Source organism: Schistocerca americana, chromosome 7 (assembly GCF_021461395.2).
Source record: "Schistocerca americana isolate TAMUIC-IGC-003095 chromosome 7, iqSchAmer2.1, whole genome shotgun sequence".
Classification (NCBI taxonomy): Eukaryota; Metazoa; Arthropoda; class Insecta; order Orthoptera; family Acrididae; genus Schistocerca; species Schistocerca americana.
Genome location: NC_060125.1, coordinates 123,179,040 through 123,205,688, shown reverse-complemented (window position 1 = coordinate 123,205,688; position 26,649 = coordinate 123,179,040). Strand labels below are relative to the sequence as shown.

At 44.1% G+C, this 26,649-nt stretch overlaps 1 protein-coding gene across 1 annotated transcript in view; it reads left to right on the top strand.

Annotated features, from left to right (window-relative positions):
- The first annotated feature begins 1,439 nt into the window (after positions 1-1,439).
- Positions 1,440-26,649, top strand: part of LOC124622772 (myrosinase 1-like) — a 60,084-nt gene continuing 34,874 nt past the window's right edge. Inside the window, exons 1-5 of the mRNA XM_047148564.1 lie at positions 1,440-1,575; positions 7,104-7,237; positions 22,340-22,474; positions 24,548-24,670; positions 24,751-24,934. Of these exons, the coding sequence (XP_047004520.1) occupies positions 1,440-1,575; positions 7,104-7,237; positions 22,340-22,474; positions 24,548-24,670; positions 24,751-24,934 (712 nt within the window). The remainder of the gene's footprint in view (positions 1,576-7,103; positions 7,238-22,339; positions 22,475-24,547; positions 24,671-24,750; positions 24,935-26,649) is intronic.

Sequence of the window (26,649 nt, the reverse complement as noted above, 5' to 3'; positions counted from 1 at the left end):
AAAGTGATAGTGAAACATGTCGAGCCGTGTAGTTTATCATCCTTGTCGGATAGGGAGCCACAAATCTGGTGCGATACCATCTGACAACTTCCTTCGTAATTCATAGCAGTCGATAAATAAAACTCCGAGGAGTTGTATACCTCCTAACGGCAAGGTCACAGCCTATCCCATTAGACAAATGCGCTGGGTATTCCCGCCTCCACCATCGTTGCATTGATCAATTGACGGGACAGGACTACGTACTTCCACGTTTTCTGCACCTTCTCTGCGCTGATCTCTTCTTCCTCCTTGGCTGCCTCAGTCATCTAGTTGATATGGAGACACCCAAGATCATTGAGGAGTCTTTCTACGCCACCTATCACCGTTCTTGCAGGGTGGATGCCTCGCACACCAGTTTCACTTGTGGACAGTATACTGCTTCACCTCGAAGTGGATTTGCACAGACATGCTAAGAAAAAAATTAAAAATTAAATTTTTAGGTGCAGTCTTCAGGTCTTTAGAGGGCAAAATCTGTTTAAGACAAAGAGACGGATTATGCCAAAGGCTGTTCAGTTGTATGTTAGGAAAGGTAATCATGGAATGGGGGAAAAGAACAGAAGAAGGAATTAAAAATACCGCAATCTGGACGAAAGGATGTAATCTGAGAACTGATTGTTTGGGTTTTGTAAAAGATTTTGCCATCTTAGCTGAACTTAGAGACGGTGAGCAATGCAGATAAATATCGTACAAGAGAGAGCTTTAAAAGAAGACGCATATATATTTTGAAAAAACAGTATATGGCAGATGGGAAGATGGCATCTAAACACACGGAAACTAGTACAGAAGAATGAAGAAAGGTTCAAAAATGGTTCAAATGGCCCTGAGCACTATGGGACTCAACATCTGAGGTCATCAGTTCCCTAGAACTTATAACTACTTAAACCTAACTAACCTAAGGACATCACACACATCCATGCCCGACACTGGATTCGAACCTGCGACTGTTGTAGTCACGCGGTTCCGGACTGAAGTGGCTAGAATAGCACGCCCACCGCGGCCGGCTAATGAAGAAAGGCTACAAAATTTAAATATCTAGGAAAAATAATGCAGCTGAATGCGCTGGATGAACTTTAAGCTGCATCGTGACATTCATATTACTGATAAAATCTTTGCCAGTGGCGAGTATATCTGATACGAATATCTGTTGTCGAAGTTTTGAGCAATCAGTACTGTTGATACGTCAACGTATTTTCCCATCTCCGTAAATGATAACTCAAACTAAAGATGCTACTTCTTTATGCCTACCGGAAATGGCTATTACACAAGTGATTCGGTTTGGTCGAGTTATAATCAGTGAATCACTTAATCTGTTCAGTGCTGAGTAATGTTACGAAGTAGTTTACAACATGTATGTATATATATCAGCTGGGTTGTCTGCCTGACATTACTGACTTTACGAGATGCTGAAGCTGACCCTGTTGGCTGGCCTGATCGCTGTTGCCGGGGCCCAGACGGCAGTCAACCGGTTCCCGGATGGTTTCCTTTTCGGGGCCGCCACTGCTGCCTTCCAGATCGAAGGAGCGTGGAATGAGGATGGTGAGTATAAACTAACATCTGTGTAAGAGTCTTCTTAATCGTCATGTGTTTTAAATATGAAAGATGCTGGCAGATTAAAACTGTGTGCTGGACCGAGACTCGAAGTCGGGACCTTTGAATTCTGCGGGCAGGTGCTCTATCGAATACTTTTTCTTTTTGTCTGCCGATTTTTTTTTCCGTAGACCCACTTCAGGTATTGGCCCCTAACGCCCTTACTACCCATAAAAACTATCTAACGCACAAACAAAAACAATAGCTAATGCCACTGCCGCTTTCACCCTAAAAACTAAGTACGGGAGATGTATGAAAGAAATGGTACCATGATTTATTTTGTTTTATTATGTTAACTATTTTAAAATCTTCTTCCACGGCTGTCCAGATCGTCTTCTCGTTCATCGAGGGTGAAACACCCTACAATTACCGTTGATCTCTCACATCAGCCCATCCTGTGCTATATCTTCAATCTCACACGCTGTAGCCGGTCGCGGTGGCCGAGCGGTTCTAGGCGCTTCAGTCCGGAACCGCGCGACTGCTACGGTCGCAGGTTCGAATCATACCTCGGGCATGGATGTGTGTGATGTCCTTAGGTTTAAGTAGTCCTAAGTTCTAGGGGACTGATGACCTGAGATGTTAAGTCCCATAGTGCTCAGAGCCATTTGAACCATATGAACACCCTGTGCATCCCAATGCTCTGAAGGGCGCATAAACAACGGACCCATGTAATTAGCAAAGAGCGAACCATTCGACGCTTTGCGCCATAAAACCATGTAGTTGCTCTTTAAATAGAACAAAAAATCTAATACAGCCATTAAAATTGCTACACCACGAAGATGACGTGCTGCAGACGGGAAATTTAAGTGACAGGAAGAAGATGCTGTGATATGCAAATGATTAGCTTTACAGAGCATTCACACAAGGTTAGCGCCGGTGGCGACACCTACAACGTACTGACATGAGGTAAGTTTCCAACCGATTTCTCATACACAAACAGCAGTTGACCGGCGCTGCCTGGTGAAACGTTGTTGTGATGCCTCGTGTAAGGAGGAGAAATGCGTACCATCACGTTTCCGACTTTGATAAAGGGTGGATTCCTATTGCGGTTTATCGTATCGCGACATTGCTGCTCGCGTTGCTCGAGATCCAATGTCTGTTAACAGAATATGGAATCGGTGGGTCCAGAAGGGTAATACGGAACGCCGTGCTCGATCCCAACGGCCTCGTATCACTATCAGTCGAGATGACAGGCATCTTATCCGCATGGCTGTAACGCATCGTGCAGCCACGTCTCCATTCCTGAATCAACAGATGGGGACGTTTGCAAGACAACGACCATCTGCACGAACAGTTCGACGACGCTTGCAGCAGCACGGACTATCAGCTCGAAGACCATGGCTGCAGTTACCCTTCACGCTGCATCACAGACAGGAGCGCCTGCGATGGTGTACTCAACGACGAACCAGGGTGCACGAACGGCAAAACTTCATTTTTTCGGATGAATGCAGGTTCTGTTTACTGCATCATGATGGTTGCATCCGTGTTTGGCGACATCGCGGTGAACGCACATTGGAAGCGCGTATTCCTCATCGCCATACTGGTGTATCACCCGGCGTGATGATATGGGGTGCCATTGGTTAAACGTCTGGGTCACCTCTTGTTCGCATTGACGGCAGTTCGAACAGTGGACGTTACATTTCAGATGTGTTACGACCCGTGGCTCTACGCTTCATTCGATCACTGCGAAAACCTACATTTCAGCAGGATAACGCACGACTGCATGTTGCAGGTTCTGTACGGGCCTTTATGGATACAGAAAATGTTCGACTGCTGCCGTGGCCAGCACATTCTCCAGATCTCTCACCAATTGAAAACGTCTGGTCAATGGTGGCCGAGCAAGTGGCTCGTCACAATACGCCAGTCACTACTTTTGATGAACTGTGGTACCGTGTTGAAGCTGCATGGGCAGCTGTACCTGTACACGCCATCCAAGCTCTGTTTGACTCCATGCCCAGGCGTATCAACGCCGTTATTACGGCCAGAAGTGGTTGTTCTGGATACTGATTTATCTATGTACCCAAATGGCGTGAAAATGTAATCACATATCAGTTCTAGTATAATATATTTGTCCAATGAATACCCGTTTAGCATCTGCATTTCTTCTCGGTGTAGCAGTTTTAATGGCCAGTAGTGTAATTTTGCAACGGCCTCACTAGAAATGTATGACAGCCCCATTCCTTTAACGCACACCGTGGCGTCATGTGGAGCAGCAGGGTGGTATGTGACGTCAGCATGGATCAGTTCTGTGGACTGCACGGACTGAGTCGTCCGTTGGAGCAACAATGGCAGCATGCGACGTCTGAGGAGCCTACAGTCCGCAGCCGTATCACGAACGAAGCGGTGCATGTCAGGTGTCGACAGCTGAGCGTCGGGGCAGAGAGGGTCCTCGGAAGATGCGTAATGTGGGGAAGTTTCCAGTCGCTATCACATACCACAGCCCCCCACCGTGGTGGGAAGGAAAGGCGCGTGTATGTTACTCCACACTCGCTTCCAGCCAACCGCCGGATGTCGGCGTTTAGTCAGTAAACAGTGCCCGCCGCCGATGAGCTACCCAAGTACGACTCACGACTCTCCTCACAGCTTTACTTCCGCCAGTACTTCGTCTCCTACTTTCCAAACTTCTCAGATTTCCTGTGAAACTTGCAAGACCTTCACTCATGGAAGAAAGGATTTTGCGGAGACATGGCTTAGCCATAGTCTGAAGGATGTTTCCGGAATGAAATTTTCACTCTGCAGCGGAGAGTGCGTGAACTTCCTGCCACGCTCCACCAACATACTGACACGCATATGAGTTTATCACTTCAGACAGCTGACAATATGTCTCACGCCGTTTACGCTTTCGCACATTGGTGTAGTGGACTGTACGTAAGGTATGGAAGATGACAGAAAGGCCCACGCTGGACAAGTCACGTATGTATAACATAATGAGAGAACATGATTTTTTTTCACTTTTAATGTTCCAGTCTGAGCAAGATTTATGTGGTGTACGTACACTGATGAGCAAAAACTTTATGACCACCTTCTTAATTGCTTGTTTGTCCGTCTTTGGACCGAACTACATGACTGATTATGCGTATCACGGATTCGACGGTTCGTTGGTAGGTTTGTGAAGGTGTGTGGCATTATATGTCTAAGTAAAAGTCATGTAACTGGCGTAAATAACGGGGCCGCTAATTTGCTTATGCGTGACGGGGTACGATAGCGACCAGTTGGATTTACACTAGAGGAATTTGGTCGCCGGGACATCAACGTGACTTCACTATAATGCTCCCCAAACCATTGTAGCATGGTTCTGGCTCCGAGATATGGACAATTATACTGCTAAATGATGACACTGCCTTAGGGGAAACATCAAGCATGAAGGGATGAGGGCGCTTTGCAGCTGTCAGCGTTCCTTCGATTGCTGCCACAGGCTCCATGCAAGTACAGGAGAATGTCTCCCTTAGCATAATACTGCTGCTACCAACCTGCGTCCGTGGTGCGCTGCACTTTTCGAGCCGTCGTTCACCTCGATGACGGCGTTTGTGGAGACGATCTTCGACCTAGTGTAGCGAAAATGTGATTCACCCAAAGAACCGACACGTTTCCACTGATCGACGGTCGAATTCTGATCGTCCCGTGCTCACTGTAATCGTAATTGACGATGTCGTGTTGACATGTGAATACGTAGGGGCGGTCCGCTGCGGAACTCCATGTTCAACGATGTACGATGAACGATGAACGATATGCTCCAGAACACTTGTACGTGCACCAGCATTGCGCTCTTTCTGCAGAGCTACCACAGATCACCATATATTGTCCTTTAGAGAGAACACAAGTCCCCTAACTCCGCGTTCTGTGGAGGGTCGTCCAACCACTAGTGTTGTTCACTGTCCTACCTCTTTCCACGACTAAAGCACGTCAACATTGGACCAGCTTCGCCGTTTTCGAGATGCTCGTTCACAAGCTCTGTGTCACAATAATCTGATCTCTCAAATGTTTTTTATTCCAGTCTCTGACCACAATATCAATTCTTTTGACGATGGCCGGTTTCAGTCAGTAATGACCATCCTCAGATCTTTTCTACACCATGTCTGAGGATGGTCATTACTGACTGAAACCGGTCATCGTCAAAAGAAATGATATTGTGATCAAAGACTGGAATAAAAAAAAACATTTGACAGTATTGGATCACTGTTCAATTATGCGACTATGCCGCAGGTGGTGGAACATGATCTCTGTCAAACTCGCTTATCTAAATGGATTTCCCCATTTTCATTCCCACAACTTCGCTAGGGTTCCCTCCCGTCCGTGTCTCCTCCGCTTACAGAATTTTGCTATCGCGCCACATGCTCACAACGCCACCAGGCGGTAACCAGCATCGCTGGACTGTGGTCATGTTTTGGCCTACCAGTGTATGTGATTGCGCACTGCAGTATTGTAACTGTAACAGGGTGATTTTGTATGATTTCTGTACTGGAAATGCAATTCCTAACAGTGGGAGATACTACGAAAGCCCGCACAGGCTTTGAATTCTGCAGCCAACAGCAACTGTCAACTGAAAATGATAGCGTTAAAGGCTTACACGAAGACTGTGCTGATGTGTTCAGCATCGTTACGCATCTCTAGAAGTAGAGTTGTGTTCTGCATAAAATCCAGTGTTTTATTCCTGATACCTAAAGCATGAGAGTGGCGGCTGACATCGGAGGAGGGAAATTAAGCGCCGTGGACAGTTGCAAATTACTGTTAGTTGTGCTAAAATATAATATGCTGTATATAAGACGACTAATAGACCGTCTTCCTCTACTGCGAGCTCGTTTGCCACCTCGTTCCCCCTCTGAGACACACACTGGCTGCAATATTCGATTTCCATTCGACTGGGTACGAGCCGATAATTCTCCTTTCAGAAATTTGTTTCCTCCTTTTCTTATCACTCAGTTCTTGCTCTCTTTCTTACTGCTGTCTTCTGCAGAAAACTTCTGGACTCCCTACGCTCTCAAGCAACTGTTCCTCATTTTCTTCTGCTCTGTGTCCATCTACTTTCTCACAGTCAGGTGACAGGCGATGTAGCGAAATGGCGGCACCAAAACAGTTTCATTTGAGTGAGGCGACATTTGAGCCACGTGCTAATATCCTAATGTTGCCTAGGCATCGTTCGTGGGGCGTCCGTTGGCCTGTGAAGGTCTTTGGTGACGGGTTCATACTCTGAGGTATCTTGGTGGCCGTCTGATGATAAATTCCTGTACTAATGAATCGTGTGAGAGGCGTGGGATATCAATGGTTGTCTGCTCGCAGATCATTGCAGTATGGACTCAGGTTCCTACAGCGGAGTGGAAGAGAACAGTAGCATCATTACCAAGAGCCTCCATTAGAAACTCTCTTTGTAAAACTGCTTTCCACTTAACTGTACCTTAGAAATGACATTTATTATAGCAATTGTTCTTTCGCTCACAAGTCTACTACAGTTCGTGGAATTATAATTCGTTTGTACGCAGGCAAGGGTAAGAGCATCTGGGACCGCATGCTCCACGAACACCCGGAGTACGGCACGAATGGCGACAATGGCGACGTGGCCTGCGATTCGTACCACAAGTACCAGGAGGACGTGCAGATGCTGAAGGCGATCAACGTGAGTACTCGCTGTTACATAAATGTGGTATTCAGTGAATCTACATTGTCAGTGTCGCGGTAAGCCGTGGCACAATTTGTTGATCTTCTCCCCACATACCAGAACGTAATTCCCTCATAAGGTATTTAAGCAATTTAGACTTAGCAACAACGTGTCTATCCTACTTGGTGAATGATTCCTGCTGCCATGGTAGGATACATACAAGATAATGAGTTTAAACCGATGTATCTCCTTTAGGCGTAATTATGCCCTTTGCTTACTTACCTAGAGTAAAAGTAACCTACTGATACCACGTAAAGATTGCGTGTAGTACTTTAAATGCAATCTGCTTAACAAGTATCACAAAAATGCAGATATTGCGACGGTAAACTAATCTTATCTACCATTTACGATAAATACTTGAACAGGTGATATTGTGATATTAACTCTTCCTGAAAGTTTAAAGTTCACGAAATCTGATCATTTATTCTATCTTTCGTTACTCACGAATTAAGATAACAAAGATACCTAATCGTTTAACGGGGACACTGTGAACAAGACAACGGTTCAAAAATAGTTTAAATGGCTCTGAGCACTATGGGACTTAACTTCTGAGGTCATCAGTCCCCTAGAACTCAGAACTACTTAAACCTAACCAACCTAAGGACATCACACACTTCCATGCCCGAGGCAGGATTCGAACCTGCGACCGTAGCGGTCGCGTGGTTCCAGACTGTAGCGCCTAGAACCGCTCGGCTACTAGGGCCGGCAAGACAACGGTCAACTTCAGAGATATCGTTGATAGCTTTCAGAATTCCTGTTTGCATTTTCTATTTATTTTATATATTTTTTTCTTCCATTAAATTATTTTCTATCTTGTTAATAACTTTTACCTACAGTCTGTGTATTAAAACCTATATAACAAAAGAAACAAATTTTGAATCTTTCGTATGTAAGTACGTGAAGTGTCTTATCTTTCCCATTGCTCACTTTGTTTGATCTCTGATCCTGGAGAAATAAAAAAGAAAGTTATTTTCTTTTGAAATTAAAGCTTTATCATTCATTAAAGTATGTTCATCGTGTTCACTAATATCAACTGGCTCCTGAATCTTTAAGACAGAATTTTATTCTTTAAGGGCTGTCTGGCAGTTTCACGTTATTGTCACTTAAGATCGATTACATGTGCTGAAATCAAATAGTGATGTCCTAATTTAGCTTTGCCTACAAAAAAGTTAATTAGTGCCACCACCACTTGATCCCTAAAAATTTAACAATCAAGAAAATCTCTACCATTCAGACGCTGAAGAATTTGTTACATACTCGATTCTTCTGATCTTGTTGGGTGAAGAGCAAATTAACTCGCTTGAAAAATGAATTTCCCGGTTATGCGGAAGTAGTCGCCGCTGCATCAACAAAATTTCCTCTTGAGCATGTACATGCACTTGAGGTAATATATAAACAGATCCTTCACCGTCCGCGAGATCACAAACACTCTCGCTTGAAATGTATAGGACACCCACCCGTATTTCGCACCGGAGCTAATTACTGCTTACCCCATTCTAATACTATACATGTTATCGATAAATGTTGTGTTTACGACCTTTTGGGGTCTTATCAATCTAACATCCTTTATTATGCAGTATCCATAAATTGACAAATGAATCGAATTCATTTACCGAATGATAAAGGAACAATATATGCATATTACTCTTTAGAACGGCATGAACTGACTATAGACAGAAAGTTTTAAATTTACTTGACAACCTTTCCGTAGCAACCTAAAGACAACTTCTCCAGTGACTTACCCATTCTCGGTCTGGCAACTTAACTACGCCAGGATCAATATATTACTGTCATCAGAGCCATATTACAGCTCAGGAACGATGAAAATTAGACAAACGCTACTAGTACTCTTAAACAATGTTGTCGCTGCATTCGTTGGCCATGAGTGAAGTGTGCAGCGGCTGACCACACGCTTGCAGTACACCCTTCGCGACCACGGAGCTGCAACATAGGTAGCTACTCTTGGCCCCAACAGTTTGCGCCATCTTTCTCCTTCTTTTTATCTACAATGTATTTGACACAAAATTTGACATCAAGAAATTTTCAAGATTATACATCAGTTTTATATTCATGGAGCTCATTTCCCACGGTTTATAAGCTAAGAATGGCCGTTAAATGTAGTTATTCCATTAGTTTTAAGCTATGTAAATGACTTTTCTCTTGCTAGATATGCAATTTCGAGACCACCACATTAGCAATACTGTAACCATACTTTTAAGCAGATCCAAATGAGGATGGAGCTTTATAACTAAACTTTTTGTGCCGCCTCTAATATAGTAAATATTGTTGGACTAATCACTTTCTATACTTGCTCTAACATATGGGCATTTGACATTGGTATTTACAATAAAACCTGATATCCTGTATCTATCTCAGTTATGTCCAGAATTTGCCACACATCACACATTGCATTTAAAGAAATCTGTAGCCCTGTCTGCACTTCTTCAATAATTTTTTTTTCCACTAGCAGATCACATTCTTCTTGTGTAGCAACTATTTTCAGCGAATACTCGGGTTTGTATTTTGGACTTCCATTTCCGCTTTCTTTTGCATACAAGTAAGATATTAGCTAGACAGAAAGGCGTCATTTCTACAATAGGAAATTGTTTAAGTCCTTTTAGTATATTGCTCCTTTTCCTTGAGACCTGTGGAATAAGATGGTACCCAATCCTAGTTTGGCAATAAATATGTTTGACAGTATAGTGTGTAACAACGTTCTAGAATGAGAATAATACATCTTTGACTATAATAGGAAAGCTTATATTGTTGTTGTTGGAGCTTGTGTTAAAAATTTCACACAGTTTACAGGTAAATAATTAAAACTGTAGGCAATCAGAACAAAGTTAATTTTTCTCGGTCTTGATTGGAAGATTTACTTGTACACTAGTCAACGCTTATGTATTCTTCTTACCTCAGCAGGAAAATTTCAGAACACTCTTAATCACAGCAACTATTCTGTAAGCTGTCCAACTGTTTGCACTACACAGAAACGATAGTCACAGAATGCAGGGGAGCATAATGGAAATACTCTTTCTTGGCATTTAATACAAACAGGCAGTCTTCCACAGAAGCAAGCACACCATCCATTCTATAATTACAAATCGTGGCCTGCAATCTGGTAACAGCATATTCTTTAGCTTAGGAAAATGTAAAAGTTTCTCATGCACACGTATAAAGGACACTTCATAAAATAAATAGATGGTTTCTGATATAATTGTTCAGTTCTTGGCTATTGATTTGACGTATTAATACGATATTTATCTTTATTCTACAACTGGAACTCACCCACATTAAACTGTCTATTCAAAATGTCTTATTGTTGCTCACAATCTCACTGTTGTTTCCTTGGTAGTCGTCTTGCACACAGAGGTCATGGTTTGATGTAAGGTAATTACACATCTCCATTTTGTTAAAAATCCCAGAAAAATCTTGCGTTATATCCAGACCCACAAGGAAATAGTCATCTTACCATAATTGCTTCAGTGTCCAAAACAGCTCATACTAGAGAACTGACCACTTAGATATCTCTTAAACGTACCACATATCTCGCTCTTTAACGTTATAGACCGTCCGTTCCCTAATGGTTCTTGGCAGTCCACTTGTACACAGCTGCAGGCCTCTGACAGCAACATGATACATGTGAAGCCCACATCTCCTATAAAAAGAGACACAAGACATGTGCAAGTTTGAACACAATAACAAACATCCACTTGCCTGAGACCTACACATCTGACCACCATCCCCTGACGTCACATACATGAGACTGGGATTAAGAAGTCTCTTTTGGAGTTATCTGAAATGAGTGTACGCTTGTACGAAAGTGAAATGTGGACGATGAGCCTTTCAGACAAGAAGAAAATGGAAGGTTTTGAAATGTGATGCTGTAGAAGAGTGTTGGAAATAAGGTGGGCAGATCGAATAACTAATGGGTGTATCCAAAAGAGGAAGAATACTTTGTGGCACAACTTGACTATAAGAGCGGACAGGCTGATGAGACACATTCTGCGGGGTCAGGGAATCACCAAGTTGGTAATGGAAAGAAGTGTGGGAAGTACAAATTACAGAGGAGACGAAAGCTGAATACAGTAGACAGGTTCAGAGGAATATACCAGGTCGCAGTAGCTGTCCAGAGATGACCAGGCTCACTCAGAACAAAAAGGAGAAGTGGTTCAAACGGCTTTGAGCACTCTGGTACTTAACATCTGAGGTCATCAGTCCCCTAGAACTTAGAACTACTTAAATCTAACTAACCTAAGGACATCATACACATCCATGCCCGAAGCAGGATTCGAACCTGCGACCGTAGCGGTCGCGTGGTTCCAGACTGAAGCGCCTAGAACCGCTCGGCCACAAAGCGAAAAGGAAAGCTGCATGAAAGTTTCCCACGTTTTATTTCTCCGGAGTTACAAGAAATTTTTCTGTATGTCACGTCAACTTTGTCTGCAGTTATATCTTATTCAATAAGGTTTCTATACTGTTTCTTCATCCATCCTGATACATTCTACTTTTACTTGCCATTAACTTCGTTCCCTGGCCAGCTATAGTGTTATTTTCTTACCTCATTCATAAGATTCTTGTAATGTTTTTCTTATGTTGTTAAGATTGGGTATTTCTGCGTGATACATAACTCTTTGGAGTTTTGTGTACAAACGATGTTCTGTCGTGCCTTAATTATTTTGCTTTACTACATTTTAATTCTTGTAACTACTTTCATGTCGTTATATAGATTGGTCGTTACCTCATATAAATTGCACTCCATTTCATACTGTCCTAATTTTGCAGCTTTCTGTTTCGTCGTATACCACCTCTCCTTTATCTTGTAGAGATTCAACCTACTGCTCATCGAAACTGCACTATGTTTTGAGTCTACTTCAGCCCCTGGGCGTGCTCTGCAGTGCAGAAACTCACTTTTTCTAACGAAGACATACTCAACTTGATATCTTCAGTTCCGTCCTACATATCCAATATTCTAGTCGATCTATGTTTGCTTTCCAACCACATTGGACTATACTAGTTTTTCATCCCTCTTCACAGTTTCAACAATTTCTCTGCTCATACAGAATGTTTTATTAAAGTGTTCGCCATTCTTACAGCGGATATTTCTGGTAAAAAATAAAAAAAATCTTATTAACATATGACCACAAGAAACATTTTTGAGCTATGGGACATTTTATCGACTGACAGGCGTATGTCTGTTGGCACTAGAGGAGGTGTTCCATGGATTCACTACTTATCGTTACCAGTCCGGCAGCCTTGATTCTCAAAGAACGACAGATTTGTGCGAGCGTCTGGTTGCCTTCGGATTCGGTTACAAGCGTGCCACAGACTTTCCAGTAAGGTGTGCAAGTTGTCAGTGGATCTAGAACATGACGGTGACTTTAATCGTCCTCAGCGTTATAACTGTAAGGGATTAAGATTAGGTGAAAGGGGAGGGGACCTAGTCGAGCTATAGACATATCACTACACTTTTGTGTCAGGCACTGTCACGCGAGGCGCAGACAGAGCAGTGCTGCTCCGTAGTACAGTAAGAGGCTTTATTGCGTGCGTTACGTCTGACAACAGTATTAGTGCTAGAAGCAGAAGTACAGAGGCACACACAAAGAAGTAGAAATGTGTAATGAACGTCGACAAGGAGGCACCCTACACCACTGTGCGTGGGCCGTTCTACGCACAAGTAAAATGGCCCAATATTTGGGCCCAACCATTTGTCCAATATTAACACGGTGAGAATGTGAGGCACTCTTTTCAAATTCCTTGTATATTACTTCTATTTTCTCATCGTCGGCTTGTTTCAGGCACATAAAAGCCTGTGCAGTCGTGGCTGGTGCGCTTAGTGTCAGAGCACAAAAGAATCTTTCAGTAATAACGTATCACTTTTGAATTTAAGTGTTTTAAGGCGTCCTTTGCCATGGTGGTTATATTAGAAAGGCCACACAGATATTAACATCTTTTCTGAACCAAAAAAACCACACGAGATACAGAAAACAGTATATACCAGTACCTAGGTTCATGCCGTATTGCTCAGTGAAACGGTTTTGTTAAAAAGATGCGAAGTACCCTTTACCAAAACTGTTTCACTGGGGAAGATCGTGTTGTGGTTCCTCCCTTAAACAGTCACATGAACTTGAAAATGACAGATATCGGGAATAGTGACTAGGGGATAGAAAGGCAACCGACACCGCTCAACAGAGACAAGGACACTGGAGCTAGTGAGACAACCGTACGACATAAGGGTACGCAAAATAAGTCGCTCCTCTTCCAGCGTCTGTAGGTCGCTGGAGGACCTAAGCGTTCCTAGTAATCGGAAGAAGAGCAGCTCATTCCAGTTTCGAAGAAGGGTCGTCGAGTAGACGCACAAAACCACAGGCCTATATCTCTGACGTCGGTCTGTTGCAGAGTTTTGAAACGTGTTTTATACTCGCGTTTTATGTAATTTCTAGTGACCAAAAGTCTGCCCCGCAGGAATTAACATGAGTACCGGAAACAACGGTCGCGTAAAAACCACCCCCTCTGTTGAACCAGGCGCGCGAGATAACAGTAAACAACAGGAAATATCGGTGCATCTCGGCAGCGCGGCATAATGAACAAAATACGAGCGTGCGGAATGTCAGACCAGCCATGTGACTGAAGAGTTTCCAGCAAACAGAACACTGTAGGTCATTCTCAACGAAGAGGAATAATCAGACGTAAGAGTAACTTCGGACGTACAGCAGCGGACTGTTATAGGACCATTTCTTTTCACAATGTATATGAATGAATTAGTGTACAATGTCGAATGTTCCGTGAGGCTTTTCGCGAACGATGCTGTTGTATACAGGGAAGTCACAACGCTTAGAAAACCCTTGTTCCACCAACACACGAATGTTTCTCATCCGTGTGAAATGTGTACCAGATAGGGTCGATAGAGGAAACTGAGAACATCCGAAGAAGAACGGCGCGTTTCGTTACAGGTTGATTTAGTAAGCGCGGAAGAGTCACTGAGATTCTTAGCTTGTTCTATAGGCGGATGGTGCAGCAGAGGCTTTCTGCATCACAGTATGGTTTACTATTAACGTTCCGACAGTGCACGTTCCTGGAAGAGTCAGCCTAGATATTGATTCCTCCTACGTACGTGTCTCGAAGTCATCGTGAAGGTAAAATTATAAAGACTCCAAGTTACACGGAGGCATGCCAGCAATAGTTCTTCCCGCGAAACAATCGTGACTGGAACAGGAAAGGGGGAACTGACTGTAGTGCATAAAGTACCCTACGCCACTCACCGTAAGGTGGCGTGCAAGGTGTAGTTTTTCAATGTAATGTTCTATCACCCATATTTACTCCGACATTTATTCTTTAGGTGGCGTCATTTGACTTTTATGCCTCACAAAATGTTACGATTCTTATCCCCTGCATTGCTTATCCCAATATTCACGCTTATCCTAGCATTTCTTTCAGAAAATTGGACCTCTTTCTGTTTATGAGCTCGTACTGTATAATCATTCAAAATCAGCGTCCCATTAATCTGTCTCACAGACTGGAAGATTTGCAAATCATTAACTGCAAACTGTTAACTTTAATGGCGCGATCTGCATGAAATCCACATAAAATGCATGGTTACTCTGCTATAGCACACAGGGGTGTGGACCCAAAAATAAAGCTTGCAGTTCTGCAGCATTTACTGCAGCTCAACCATCATCACCTCTCGCATGTTCCTACTCAGAGTGACGTCTGCATGTAAATGTGATACATAAATTGCACATTCATTTGAAGATGACAATGAATAAGTTCTGCACTCTATAAGAGACATTACTTAAAATACATTACTCGCCATTCAAATTGCTACACCACGAAGATGACGTGCTACAGACGCCAAATTTAACCGACAGGAAGAAGATGCTGTGATATGCAAATGATCAGCTATTCAGAGCATTCACACAGGGTTAGCGCCGGTGGCGATACCTACAACGTGCTGATATGAGGAAAGTTTCCAACCTATTTCTCAAACACAAACAGCAGTTGACCGGCGTTGCCCGGTGAAACGTTGTTGTGATGGCTCGTGCAAGGAGGAGAAATTCGTACCATCACGTTTCCAACTTTGATAAAGGTCGGATTGTAGCCTATCGCGATTGCGGTTTATCGTATCGCGACATTGCTGCTAGCGTTGGTCGAGATCCAATGACTGCTAGCAGAATAGGTTCAGGAGGGTAATACGGAACGCTGTGCTGGATCCCAACGGCCTCGTATCACTATCAGTCGAGATGACAGGCATCTTATCCGCATGGCTGTAATGGATAGTGCAGCCACGTCTCGACCCCTGAGTCAACAGATGGGGACGTTTGGAAGACAACAACCATCTGCACGAACAGTTCGACGACGTTTGCAGCAGCATGGACTATCAGTTCGGTGACTATGGCTGCGGTTACCCTTGACGCTGCATTACAGATAGGTGCGCCTGCAATGATGTACTCAACGACGAACCTGGGTGCACGAATAGCAAAACGTCATTTTTTCGGATGAATCCAGGTTCTGTTTACAGCGTCGTGATGATCGTATCCGTGTTTGGCGACATCGCGGTGAACGCACATTGGAAGCGTGTATTCGTCATCGCCATACTAACATATCACCCGGCATGATGGTATGGGATGCCAATGGTTACAGGTATCGGTCACCTCTTGTTCGCATTGACGGCACTTTGAACAGTGGACGTTACATTTCAGATGTGTTACGACCAGTGGCTGTACCCTTCATTCGATCACTGCAAAACCTTACATTTCAGCAGGATAATGCACGACCGCATGTTGCAGGTGCTGTACGGGCCATTCTGGATACAGAAAATGTTCGACTGCTGCCCTGGCCAGCACATTCTCCAGATATCTCACCAATTGAAAACGTCTGGTCAATGATGGCCGAGCAACTGCCTCGTCACAACACGCCAGTCACTAATCTTGATGAAGTGTGGTATCGTGTTGAAGCTGCATGGGCAGCTGTACCTGTACACGCCATCCAAGCTCTATTTGACTCAATGCCCAGGCGTATCAAGGCCTTTATTACGGCCAGAGGTGGTTGTTCTGGGTACTGATTTCTCAGGATCAATGCACCCAAATTGCGTGAAAATGTAATCACATGTCAGTTCTAGTATAATATATTTGTCCAATGAATACCCGTTTATCATCTGCATTTCTTCTGGGTTTAGCAGTTTTAATGGCCAGTAGTGCATCATACGAAACACCAGTTGCAATCCTGTTGCCTTAAACCATTTATTGCCATGTCATGTAATATACATTGTAAAGCTATAACGTGAACTACGTTCTCATCTATCGACCTAGATGCTACCTCGTCGCTACATATGAAAAATATACGCTACCAGGAGGAAGTCATGTCGCTGCTTCCAAAACAGCTCTCCTCTCTCTTTAGAGTTCAAACTTGAGATTCGTTTACAGTAGTATGCCATTCCTCTTTTGTCTCTTCCCTCCTCCTCACTTCCGAGTATGTTGTGCAACCCCACACCATTCATAACGTGGTGCATGTGTGACATCCTTGGGCGTCCTCGACGGTTCTTCCCCTCTACAGCTCCTGCTATATAGTTCCACTGATGTTATTGTGTTTCAAAATGTGCCCTACCAGGTTGTCTCTTCTTCTTTTGAGGTGTCTCCAGAGAGATCTGGTTTGTGGTACTCCTGTCAGCACCTCTTCACGGGTAACTCGTTCTTTCCAGCTGATCTTCATCAGCCTTCTACAGCACCAGATCTCCAGAGCTTCTGGCTTTCTTCTCTCCTTTGTACATCAATAATTTTTTATGAATCGTCATTGAATGTACCTACCCACATGAATCATGGACCTTGACGTTGGTGGGGAGGCTTGCGTGCCTCAGCGATACAGATGGCCGTACCGCAGGTGCAACCACAACGGAGGGGTATCTGTTGAGAGGCCAGACAAACGTGTGGTTCCTGAAGAGGGGCAACAGCCTTTTCAGTAGTTGTAGGGGCAACAGTCTGGATGATTGACTGATCTGGCCTTGTAACACTAACCAAAACGCCCTTGCTGTGCTGGTACTGCGAACGGCTGAAAGCAAGGGGAAACTACAGCCGTATTTTTTCCCGAGGGCATGCAGCTTTACTGTATGGTTGAATGATGATGGCGTCTTCTTGGGTAAAATATTCCGGAGGTAAAATAGTCGCCCATTCGGATCTCCGGGCGGGGACTACTCAAGAGGATGTCGTTATCAGGACAAAGAAAACTGGCATTCTACGGATTGGAGCGTAGAATGTCAGATCCCTTAATCGGGCAGGTAGGTTAGAAATTTTAAAAAGGGAAATGGATAGGTTAAAGTTAGATATAGTGCGAATTAGTGAAGTTCGGTGGCAGGAGGAACGAGACTTGTGGTCAGGTGAATACAGGATTATAAATACAAAATCAAATAGGGGGAATGCAGGAGTAGGTTTAATAATGAATAAAGCAATGGGAATGCGGGTAAGCTACTACAAACTGCACAGCGAACGCATTATTGCGGCCAAGATAGACACGAAGCCCATGCCTACTACAGCAGTTCTAGTTTATATGCCAAATGGCTCTGCAGATGATGAAGAAATTGATGAAACGTATGATGAGATAAAAGAAATTATTCAGGTAGTGAAGGGAGACGAAAATTTAATAGTCATGGGTGACTGGAATTCGAGAATAGGAAAAGGGAGAGAAGGAAACATAGTGGGTGAATATGGATTGGGGGAGAGAAATGAAAGAGGAAACCGTCTGGTAGAATTTTGCACAGAGCATAACTTAATCATAGCTAATACTGTCTTCAAGAATCATAAAAGAAGGTTGTATACATGGAAGAATCCTGGAGATACTAGAAGGTATCAGATAGATTATTTAATGGTACGACAGAGATTTAGGAACCAGGTTTTAAATTGTAAGACATTTCCAGGGGCAGATGTGGACTCTGACCACAATCTATTGGTTATGAACTGTAGATTAAAACTAAAGAAACTGCAAAAAGGTGGGAATTTAAGGAGATGGGACCTGGATAAACTGAAAGAACCAGAGGTTGTACAGAGTTTCAGGGAGAGCATGAGGGAAGAATTGACAGGAATGGGGGAAAGAAATACAGTAGAGGAAGAATCGGTAGCTCTGAGGGATGAAGTAGTGAAGGCAGCAGAGGATCAAGTAGGTAAAAAGACAAGGGCTAGTAGAAATCCTTGGGTAACAGAAGAAATATTGAATTTAATTGATGAAAGGAGAAAATATAAAAATGCAGTAAATGAAGCAGGCAAAAAGGAATACAAACGTCTCAAAAATGAGATCGATAGGAAGTGCAAAATGGCTAAGCAGGGATGAATAAATGTAAGGATGTGGAGGCTTATCTCTCTAGGGGTAAGATAGATACTGCCTACAGGATAATTAAAGAGACCTTTGGAGAAAAGAGAACCACTTGTATGAATATCAAGAGCTCAGATGGAAACCCAGTTCTAAGCAAAGAAGGGAAAGCAGAAAGGTGGAAGGAGTATTTAGAGGGTCTATACAAGGGCGATGTACTTGAGCACAATATTATGGGAATGGAAGAGGATGTAGATGAAGGTGAAATGGGAGATACGATACAGCGTGAAGAGTTTGACAGAGCACTGAAAGACCTGAGTCGAAACAAGGCCCCGGGAGTAGACAACATTCCATTAGAACTACTGACGGCCTTGGGAGAGCCAGTCCTGACAAAACTCTACCATCTGGTGAACAATATGAGTGAGACAGGCGAAATACCCTCAGACTTCAAGAAGAATATAATAATTCCAATCCCAAAGAAAGCAGGTGTTGACAGATGTGAAAATTACCGAACTATCAGTTTAATATGTCACAGCTGCAAAATACTAACGCCAATTCTTTACAGGCGAATGGAAAAACTAGTAGAAACCGACCTTGGGTAAGATCAGTTTGGATTCCGCAGAAATGTTGGAACATGTGAGGCAATACTGACCCTACGACTTATCTTAGAAAATACACTCCTGGAAATGGAAAAAAGAACACATTGACACCGGTGTGTCAGACCCACCATACTTGCTCCGGACACTGCGAGAGGGCTGTACAAGCAATGATCACACGCACGGCACAGCGGACACACCAAGAACCACGGTGTTGGCCGTCGAATGGCGCTAGCTGCGCAGCATTTGTGCACCGCCGCCGTCAGTGTCAGCCAGTTTGCCGTGGCATACGGAGCTCCATCGCAGTCTTTAACACTGGTAGCATGCCGCGACAGCGTGGACGTGAACCGTATGTGCAGTTGACGGACTTTGAGCGAGGGCGTATAGTGGGAATGCGGGAGGCCGGGTGGACGTACCGCCGAATTGCTCAACACGTGGGGCGTGAGGTCTCCACAGTACATCGATGTTGTCGCCAGTGATCGGCGGAAGGTGCACGTGCCCGTCGACCTGGGACCGGACCGCAGCGACGCACGGATGCACGCCAAGACCGTAGGATCCTACGCAGTGCCGTAGTGGACCGCACCGCCACTTCCCAGCAAATTAGGGACACTGTTGCTCCTGGGGTATCGGCGAGGACCATTCGCAACCGTCTCCATGAAGCTGGGCTACGGTCCCGCACACCGTTAGGCCGTCTTCCGCTCACGCCCCAACATCGTGCAGCCCGCCTCCAGTGGTGTCGCGACAGGCGTGAATGGAGGGACGAATGGAGACGTGTCGTCTTCAGCGATGAGAGTCGCTTCTGCCTTGGTGCCAATGATGGTCGTATGCGTGTTTGGCGCCGTGCAGGTGAGCGCCACAATCAGGACTGCATACGACCGAGGCACACAGGGCCAACACCCGGCATCATGGTGTGGAGAGCGATCCCCTATACTGGCCGTACACCACTGGTGATCGTCGAGGGGACACTGAATAGTGCACGGTACATCCAAACCGTCATCGAACCCATCGTTCTACCATTCCTAGACCGGCAAGGGAACTTGCTGTTCCAAAAGGACAAAGCACGTCCGCATGTATCCCGTGCCACCCAACGTGCTCTAGAAGGTGTAAGTCAACTACCCTGGCCAGCAAGATCTCCGGATCTGTCCCCCATTGAGCATGTTTGGGACTGGATGAAGCGTCGTCTCACGCGGTCTGCACGTCCAGCACGAACGCTGGTCCAACTGAGGTGCCGGGTGGAAATGACATGGCAAGCCGTTCCACAGGACTACATCCAGCATCTCTACGATCGTCTCCATGGGAGAATAGCAGCCTGCATTGCTGCGAAAGGTGGATATACACTGTACTAGTGCCGACATTGTGCATGCTCTGTTGCCTGTGTCTATGTGCCTGTGGTTCTGTCAGTGTGATCATGTGATGTATCTGACCCCAGGAATGTGTCAATAAAGTTTCCCCTTCCTGGGACAATGAATTCACGGTGTTCTTATTTCAATTTCCAGGAGTGTAGATTAAGGAAAGGCAAACCTACATTTCTAGCATTTGTAGACTTAGAGAAAGCTTTCGACAATGTTGACTGGAATACTCTCTTTCAAATTCTAAAGATGGCAGGGGTAAAATACAGGTAGCGAAAGGCTATTTACAATTTGTACAGAAACCAGATGGCAGTTATAAGAGTCGAGGGGCATGATAGGGAAGCAGCGGTTGGGAAGGGAGTGAGACAGGGTTGTAGCCTGTCCCCGATGTTATTCTATTTGTATATGGAGCAAGCAGTAAAGGAAACAAAAGAAAAATTCGGAGTAGGTATTAAAATCCATGGAGAAGAAATAAAAACTTTGAGGTTCGCCGATGACATTGTAATTCTGTCAGAGACAGCAAAGGACTTGGAAGAGCAGTTGAACGGAATGGACAGTGTCTTGAAAGGAGGGTATAAGATGAACATCAACAAAAGCAAAACAAGGATAATGGAATGTAGTCGATTTAAGCTGGGTGATGCTGAGGGAATTAGATTAGGAAATGAGACACTTAAAGTGGTAAAGGAGTTTTGCTATTTGGGGAGCAAAATAACTGATGATGGTCGAAGTATAGAGGGTATAAAATGTAAACTGACAATGGCAAGGAAAGCGTTTCTGAAGAAGAGAAATTTGTTAACATCGAGATAGATTTAAGTGTCAGGAAGTCGTTTCTGAAAGTATTTGTATGGAGTGTAGCCATGTATGGAAGTGAAACATGGACAATAAATAGTTTGGACAAGAAGAGAATAGAAGCTTTCGAAATGTGGTGCTACAGAAGAATGTTGAAGATTAGATGGGTAGGTCACATAACTAATGAGGAGGTATTGAACAGAATTGGGGAGAAGAGGAGTTTGCGGTACAACTTGAGAAGAAGAAGGGACCGGTTGGTAGGACATGTTCTGAGGCATCAAGGGATCACAAATTTAGCATTGGAGGGCAGCGTGGTGGGTAAAAATCGTAGAGGGAGACCAAGAGATGAATACACTAAGCAGATTCAGAAGGATGTAGGTTGTTGTAAGTACTGGGAGATGAAGAAGCTTGCACAGGATAGAGTAGCATGGAAAGTTGCATCAAACCAGTCTCAGGACTGAAGACAGCAACAACAACATTGAATGTATGCATAACGTAATCCACGGTAAGCCGTTTAAATTCGCGTACTCTCAGGTAGACGTGCTAGCAGTTCTCTGACAGAGGGTTTATTGCACCCTTTACAGCAAGACTTTTGCTGGAAATACGGTCATCGAACGTTTTCGGTTTGTTGATGTAATAATTTTCTCTGACAGAATGTCCGAATAAAAAAAAATTTAAAAATGCTATTTCTTTCCTGACACTGTTCCTGTTTCGTTATAATATACTTAACCGTGATTTTTGTTTTGTCACATGCCTGCTCCATTCTCCATTCTCGTGAAGTGTTTCGTCCCTTTGCTCAAAGATCAAAATGTATTCTCAACTGTACTCGACTCTCACACGTAGTGTACTACACGCTCTTGTTTATTTATCTATGCCATTTAAAATTTATAGCATAACTTTTGAAAGAGGCCTAGAGTATGGTTAATATATTCGTACATTCTTTCCGTACTCTTAGAATGAATTGGTCAACAAGGACAGCGGCGTTGTTTTCATAAACTTACTTACGTATTTTATTCTGTTTTGTTTACGGACAGGCGGACGTGTACCGTTTCTCCATGGCCTGGACACGCATCCTGCCCACTGGAGACCTCGACGTCATCAACCAACCGGGCATCGACTACTACAACAATCTCATCAACGAGCTGCTCGCGAACGGAATCCAGCCTCTGGTAAGAGAGAAGCATACATGCAGGTGTGACCAAAGAGTCGTTATGCAATTATAGGTTTCCATATGTAGTCGAACGTTGTTATAAAGTGGTTTCTTTGTCTGTCTACACTGGTTCATTTGTCTTGTGCTAGTAATGCAATGGTACATTAGCGCAAATAATACTGGATCTAGTTTACTGGCCATAAGTATGTAAAAATTAGGGGAGAGGTGGAACTTTCGGGCACATTGTTGTCTTAGATTCAAGTGGTTCAAATGGCTCTAATAACTACGGGACTTAACATCTGAGGTCATCAGTCCCCTAGACTTAGAACCAAGTAAACCTAACTAACCTAAGACATCACACACATCCATGTCCGAGGCAGGATTCGAACCTGCGACCGTAGCAGCCGTGTGGTTCCGGACTGAAGCGCCTAGAACCGTTCGGCCACCGCGGCCGGTTTGTTAAGTCATAAGCTCAAAACTTGTCTATATAGGACACAACGTGTTCTTTCGCAATCTCGGTTACGTGCTATGCCCCATTCATGGTTCGAGTAGTGTGAATCACGTGCCCAGATTTTATTAGACGCCAGTAGAAGATGACCGCTAGGCAACATGAAATTAGGTACTCAGTGTTGTTTAGACCACGACCATGCTTGGGGTTACTCTAAAACAGTGTAACGTTCCAAGTGTACGTTACATGCGGGAATTGCTGGTATAAGAACTGATCCACAAGTAATGTAAGACTTTGGTTTCGTCACTTCAAATCACCTTTCGAAGAGTGAATTGAGGACGAGTTGTCAGTGCCATGATTTGAAGGCAGGAGTGACAGCTTCACGATTACAAGTAGTCTGCGTAAACCAGTTACGTTGGCCAGTGATGCGTTGTGTCTACGGATGGTGTTAAGCCCTTCAGCATCACTAAGGAATGAAGATAGTGCATTGTACCGCCGAAACTGCTAGCCAACAATAAATGACGTCATAAAGACGGCTGTAGGTTTTGAAGAAATCAGGTTCAGCATCAAGTTGCAGTCGTTGTAAGTATCGATCGTAGCAGGATTACCACGTGCAGAGACTATAATCAAGAGAAGTCTATAAAATCATATCATATTCTGCAGAAATATGCTCAAGTCAACAAGTAAGGTTAAGATAATGAGGTGAGCCAGCATTTAGACCCATTTCTGATTGTCTGGTCTAGTCCAGATGACTATTTTCTCTGTGAGCGTCCTGACTCAAGCTGCAATCTACACACTGGTAGACCATAGCACCTTCGCTGCGAAATCGTAATTGCTAGTACACAAAGAGAGAAAAATAGCTATAACGTGAACAACAACCTGTCTCGAAACGACCGGCCGGTGTGTCCGCACTTCAGTCTGGAACCGCGAGACCGCTACGATCGCAGGTTCCAATCCTGCCTCAGGCATGGAAGTGTGCGCTGTCCTTAGATTAGTTAGGTTTAAGTAGTTCGAAGTTCTAGGGGACTGATGACCTCAGATGTTAAGTCCCATAGTGCTCAGAGCCATTTAAACCATTTTTTTTTGTCTCGAAACATCGCAATTTCGTTGAGTTCCATGGAATGCATTTTTTCCTCCTATAATAGACATATACAAGGTGATTTTGACAAAAAAAGATAAATTGGAAGAAATGATCCTTGATACGATATAGAGCAAAATAGAATATGAACACTACTGACGGGAAATTCGCACGAAGAGGAGTACACCCAATTGAAGCTAGAGATAAAAAATATTTGACTGTGTAGGTTACAAAGACTGAAAACGTACATGACAATACATCACGGAAGTGGAAATCTGTTTGTACTAGTGTTTTGGATCCACTCTCAAATACGCATTATTTCCAACTTCATGAGAGTGTCTCTCCCTTGAAACGCACTTTTAGCCATGTGTCCACATGACTACTTGTCCTCTCAGCCATAGTTTCCTGCAGTTTGTCTCCAATTAGCAAAACCACCCTGAACACTGAGATAAACCTGATTTTGGAATGGACAGGAAACCACTAGATTTAAGACTGAAAAATGTAATTAATGGACAGCAAGTTATGGGATCTGGAATTTAAGTTCACGAAGCAAACTCGTTGTGCAGGTGACAATGTACCACTGGGACCTGCCGCAAGCGCTGCAGTACATCGGTGGATGGCCAAACCCAATTCTCGCTGACTACTTCGTGGAGTATGCCAGAGTGCTGTTTGAAAACTTTGGAGACAGAGTGAGTATCGATGGCTCCAGTGTTTCTCATATCGGTTCCTGCTCACTGTGATTACGCCTCTGACGGCTGTCGTCTCGCAGGTGAAGATGTGGACCACGTTCAACGAGCCGGAAGTGTTCACCATCGGCTACGCTTCCGCGGAATTTCAGGCTCCGTCACAGAACGCTCCGGGCATCGGCGACTACCTGGCTACACACACCGTCATCAGAGCACATGGACTCGTCTACCGCCTCTATCAAGAACAGTTCAAGGCCAAGCAGAATGGTATGTTTCTCACTGTTGTTAGATCCTGCACGTATCACGCTTTCTCGAATTAATTCAGTCCGTCAACCTGATGATTACTTCTCGTGGATGATTCACGACTGTTCCCGCATCCTACCAATAGCTCATCTTCAGTGACTGTTTTCATATCGCTGGATTCGACGAAGGCGGCCTACACCATCACCGAGTGGTTCAATAGATTTGACTCCCGTAGTTTCTCTCTGGAAAGTTATAAAACTGTTTATAAGGACAAATCTACTATAGTAGATGATATAAAAGGCCGTATTCCTACTGACTGCGCAGAAACTTCCCCTGAAGTGCTACTGTGCGTACTTCAGGCTTTCAATGACAGACTGGAGCCTTGTAATGAGGCTGGTGGGTGGCGTACTGAACACCACACTCGAAGGGCAAACGTCTTTCTTCTTCAGAATCCAAAGTATTTGTTTATACAATTTTTTTTCATAAGCTAGAGCTGACACATGGAACAGTATTTACAATTTTCAAACTACAGAGGAATCCATAACACAAGCACTGACATTTTGTTAATGTCGATGAGTAAGTTCCATTTGAAAATGTATACCGTACTGGGTGAACCAGAACTCCACCAACAAAATTTTGGAAGTTGTTAGGAAATATTTTCCAAATATTTTGGTACAAGTTATCTGTGTTCTCCTTACAGGCTAACAACATTTCATTTGCTTTCTTAACCGTTGTACCGGTATTATGGTGAAAATTTGCAAAGCAATGCAAATGTCGATGGCATTTCACTCACGGTATTTGCTGTTCACAACAGTAAGGTCTACTTTAATCCTGGTCCTCAGGCTTGCATTCAGTACTCCTCTAACCAATCTGGGATTTGTTTCTCTGGTAGTGGTAATTGTACATTAACAGCGGTACATGGCGGCCTGGGCGGGTTTACTGAGGGAGAATAGGCCAAGGTGCTAATCGTCTGTGGGTTCACTGAATGCACTGGAAAAGCAGCTATGTCCAGCTGTCCCCACAGTGACAGCAAGCATATCAGAGTAGTTTTGCGTAAATATTCGTATCCTTTCATGCTACTATGTTTTGCTGATTGTGTATTGCAGGATTTTTTCAGTGTTGTGAAAGTATTTTCACGGAAACAAACATAATACTGGTCAGAAAGCTGAATAAATCATAATTATAATATTCTGAACTAGCCATCAGAGACCACAGGTGGGATTTATGTGTGAATGTATGTCCAGCAGAGGGAGAGGATGAGATGGACAGAGTGGGGAGGGGGGTAGGAGATGGAAAGAGGGAGACAGGGGAGGAAATGTGTTGTGCAGGTAGTATCGGTACGCTTTGCACGGGCTACACATACAGATGAGTAAGGCAGAGCAGAGACAGTGGGGTAGGGGGAGGGGGAAGAGAAGAGAAGGAGGAGCTAGAAAGTAAGAGAGGGGGAGAATGAGGAGGACAAAGAAAGTGGGTAGAGGATATGAATGGAAAAAGACGGAGGGAGTGGATGAGAAGATGGAGAGACAGTGAGTGAGAGGATGAGATGAACAGAGAAGGCAGGAGGAGGCGATCAGAGTCTGAGGGGAGGACAAACATACAGATGGGGAAGGGGTGATCGACAGGCAGAAGGGGAGGAAGGGGTGATGCAGGAGGGAAGTGGAGGGTGTAGGGGGGTAGTGAACAGGGGTCAAGGAAGACATAAAGGATGGGACAGAGTGAAGGGAGAGGGAGAGCTGGAC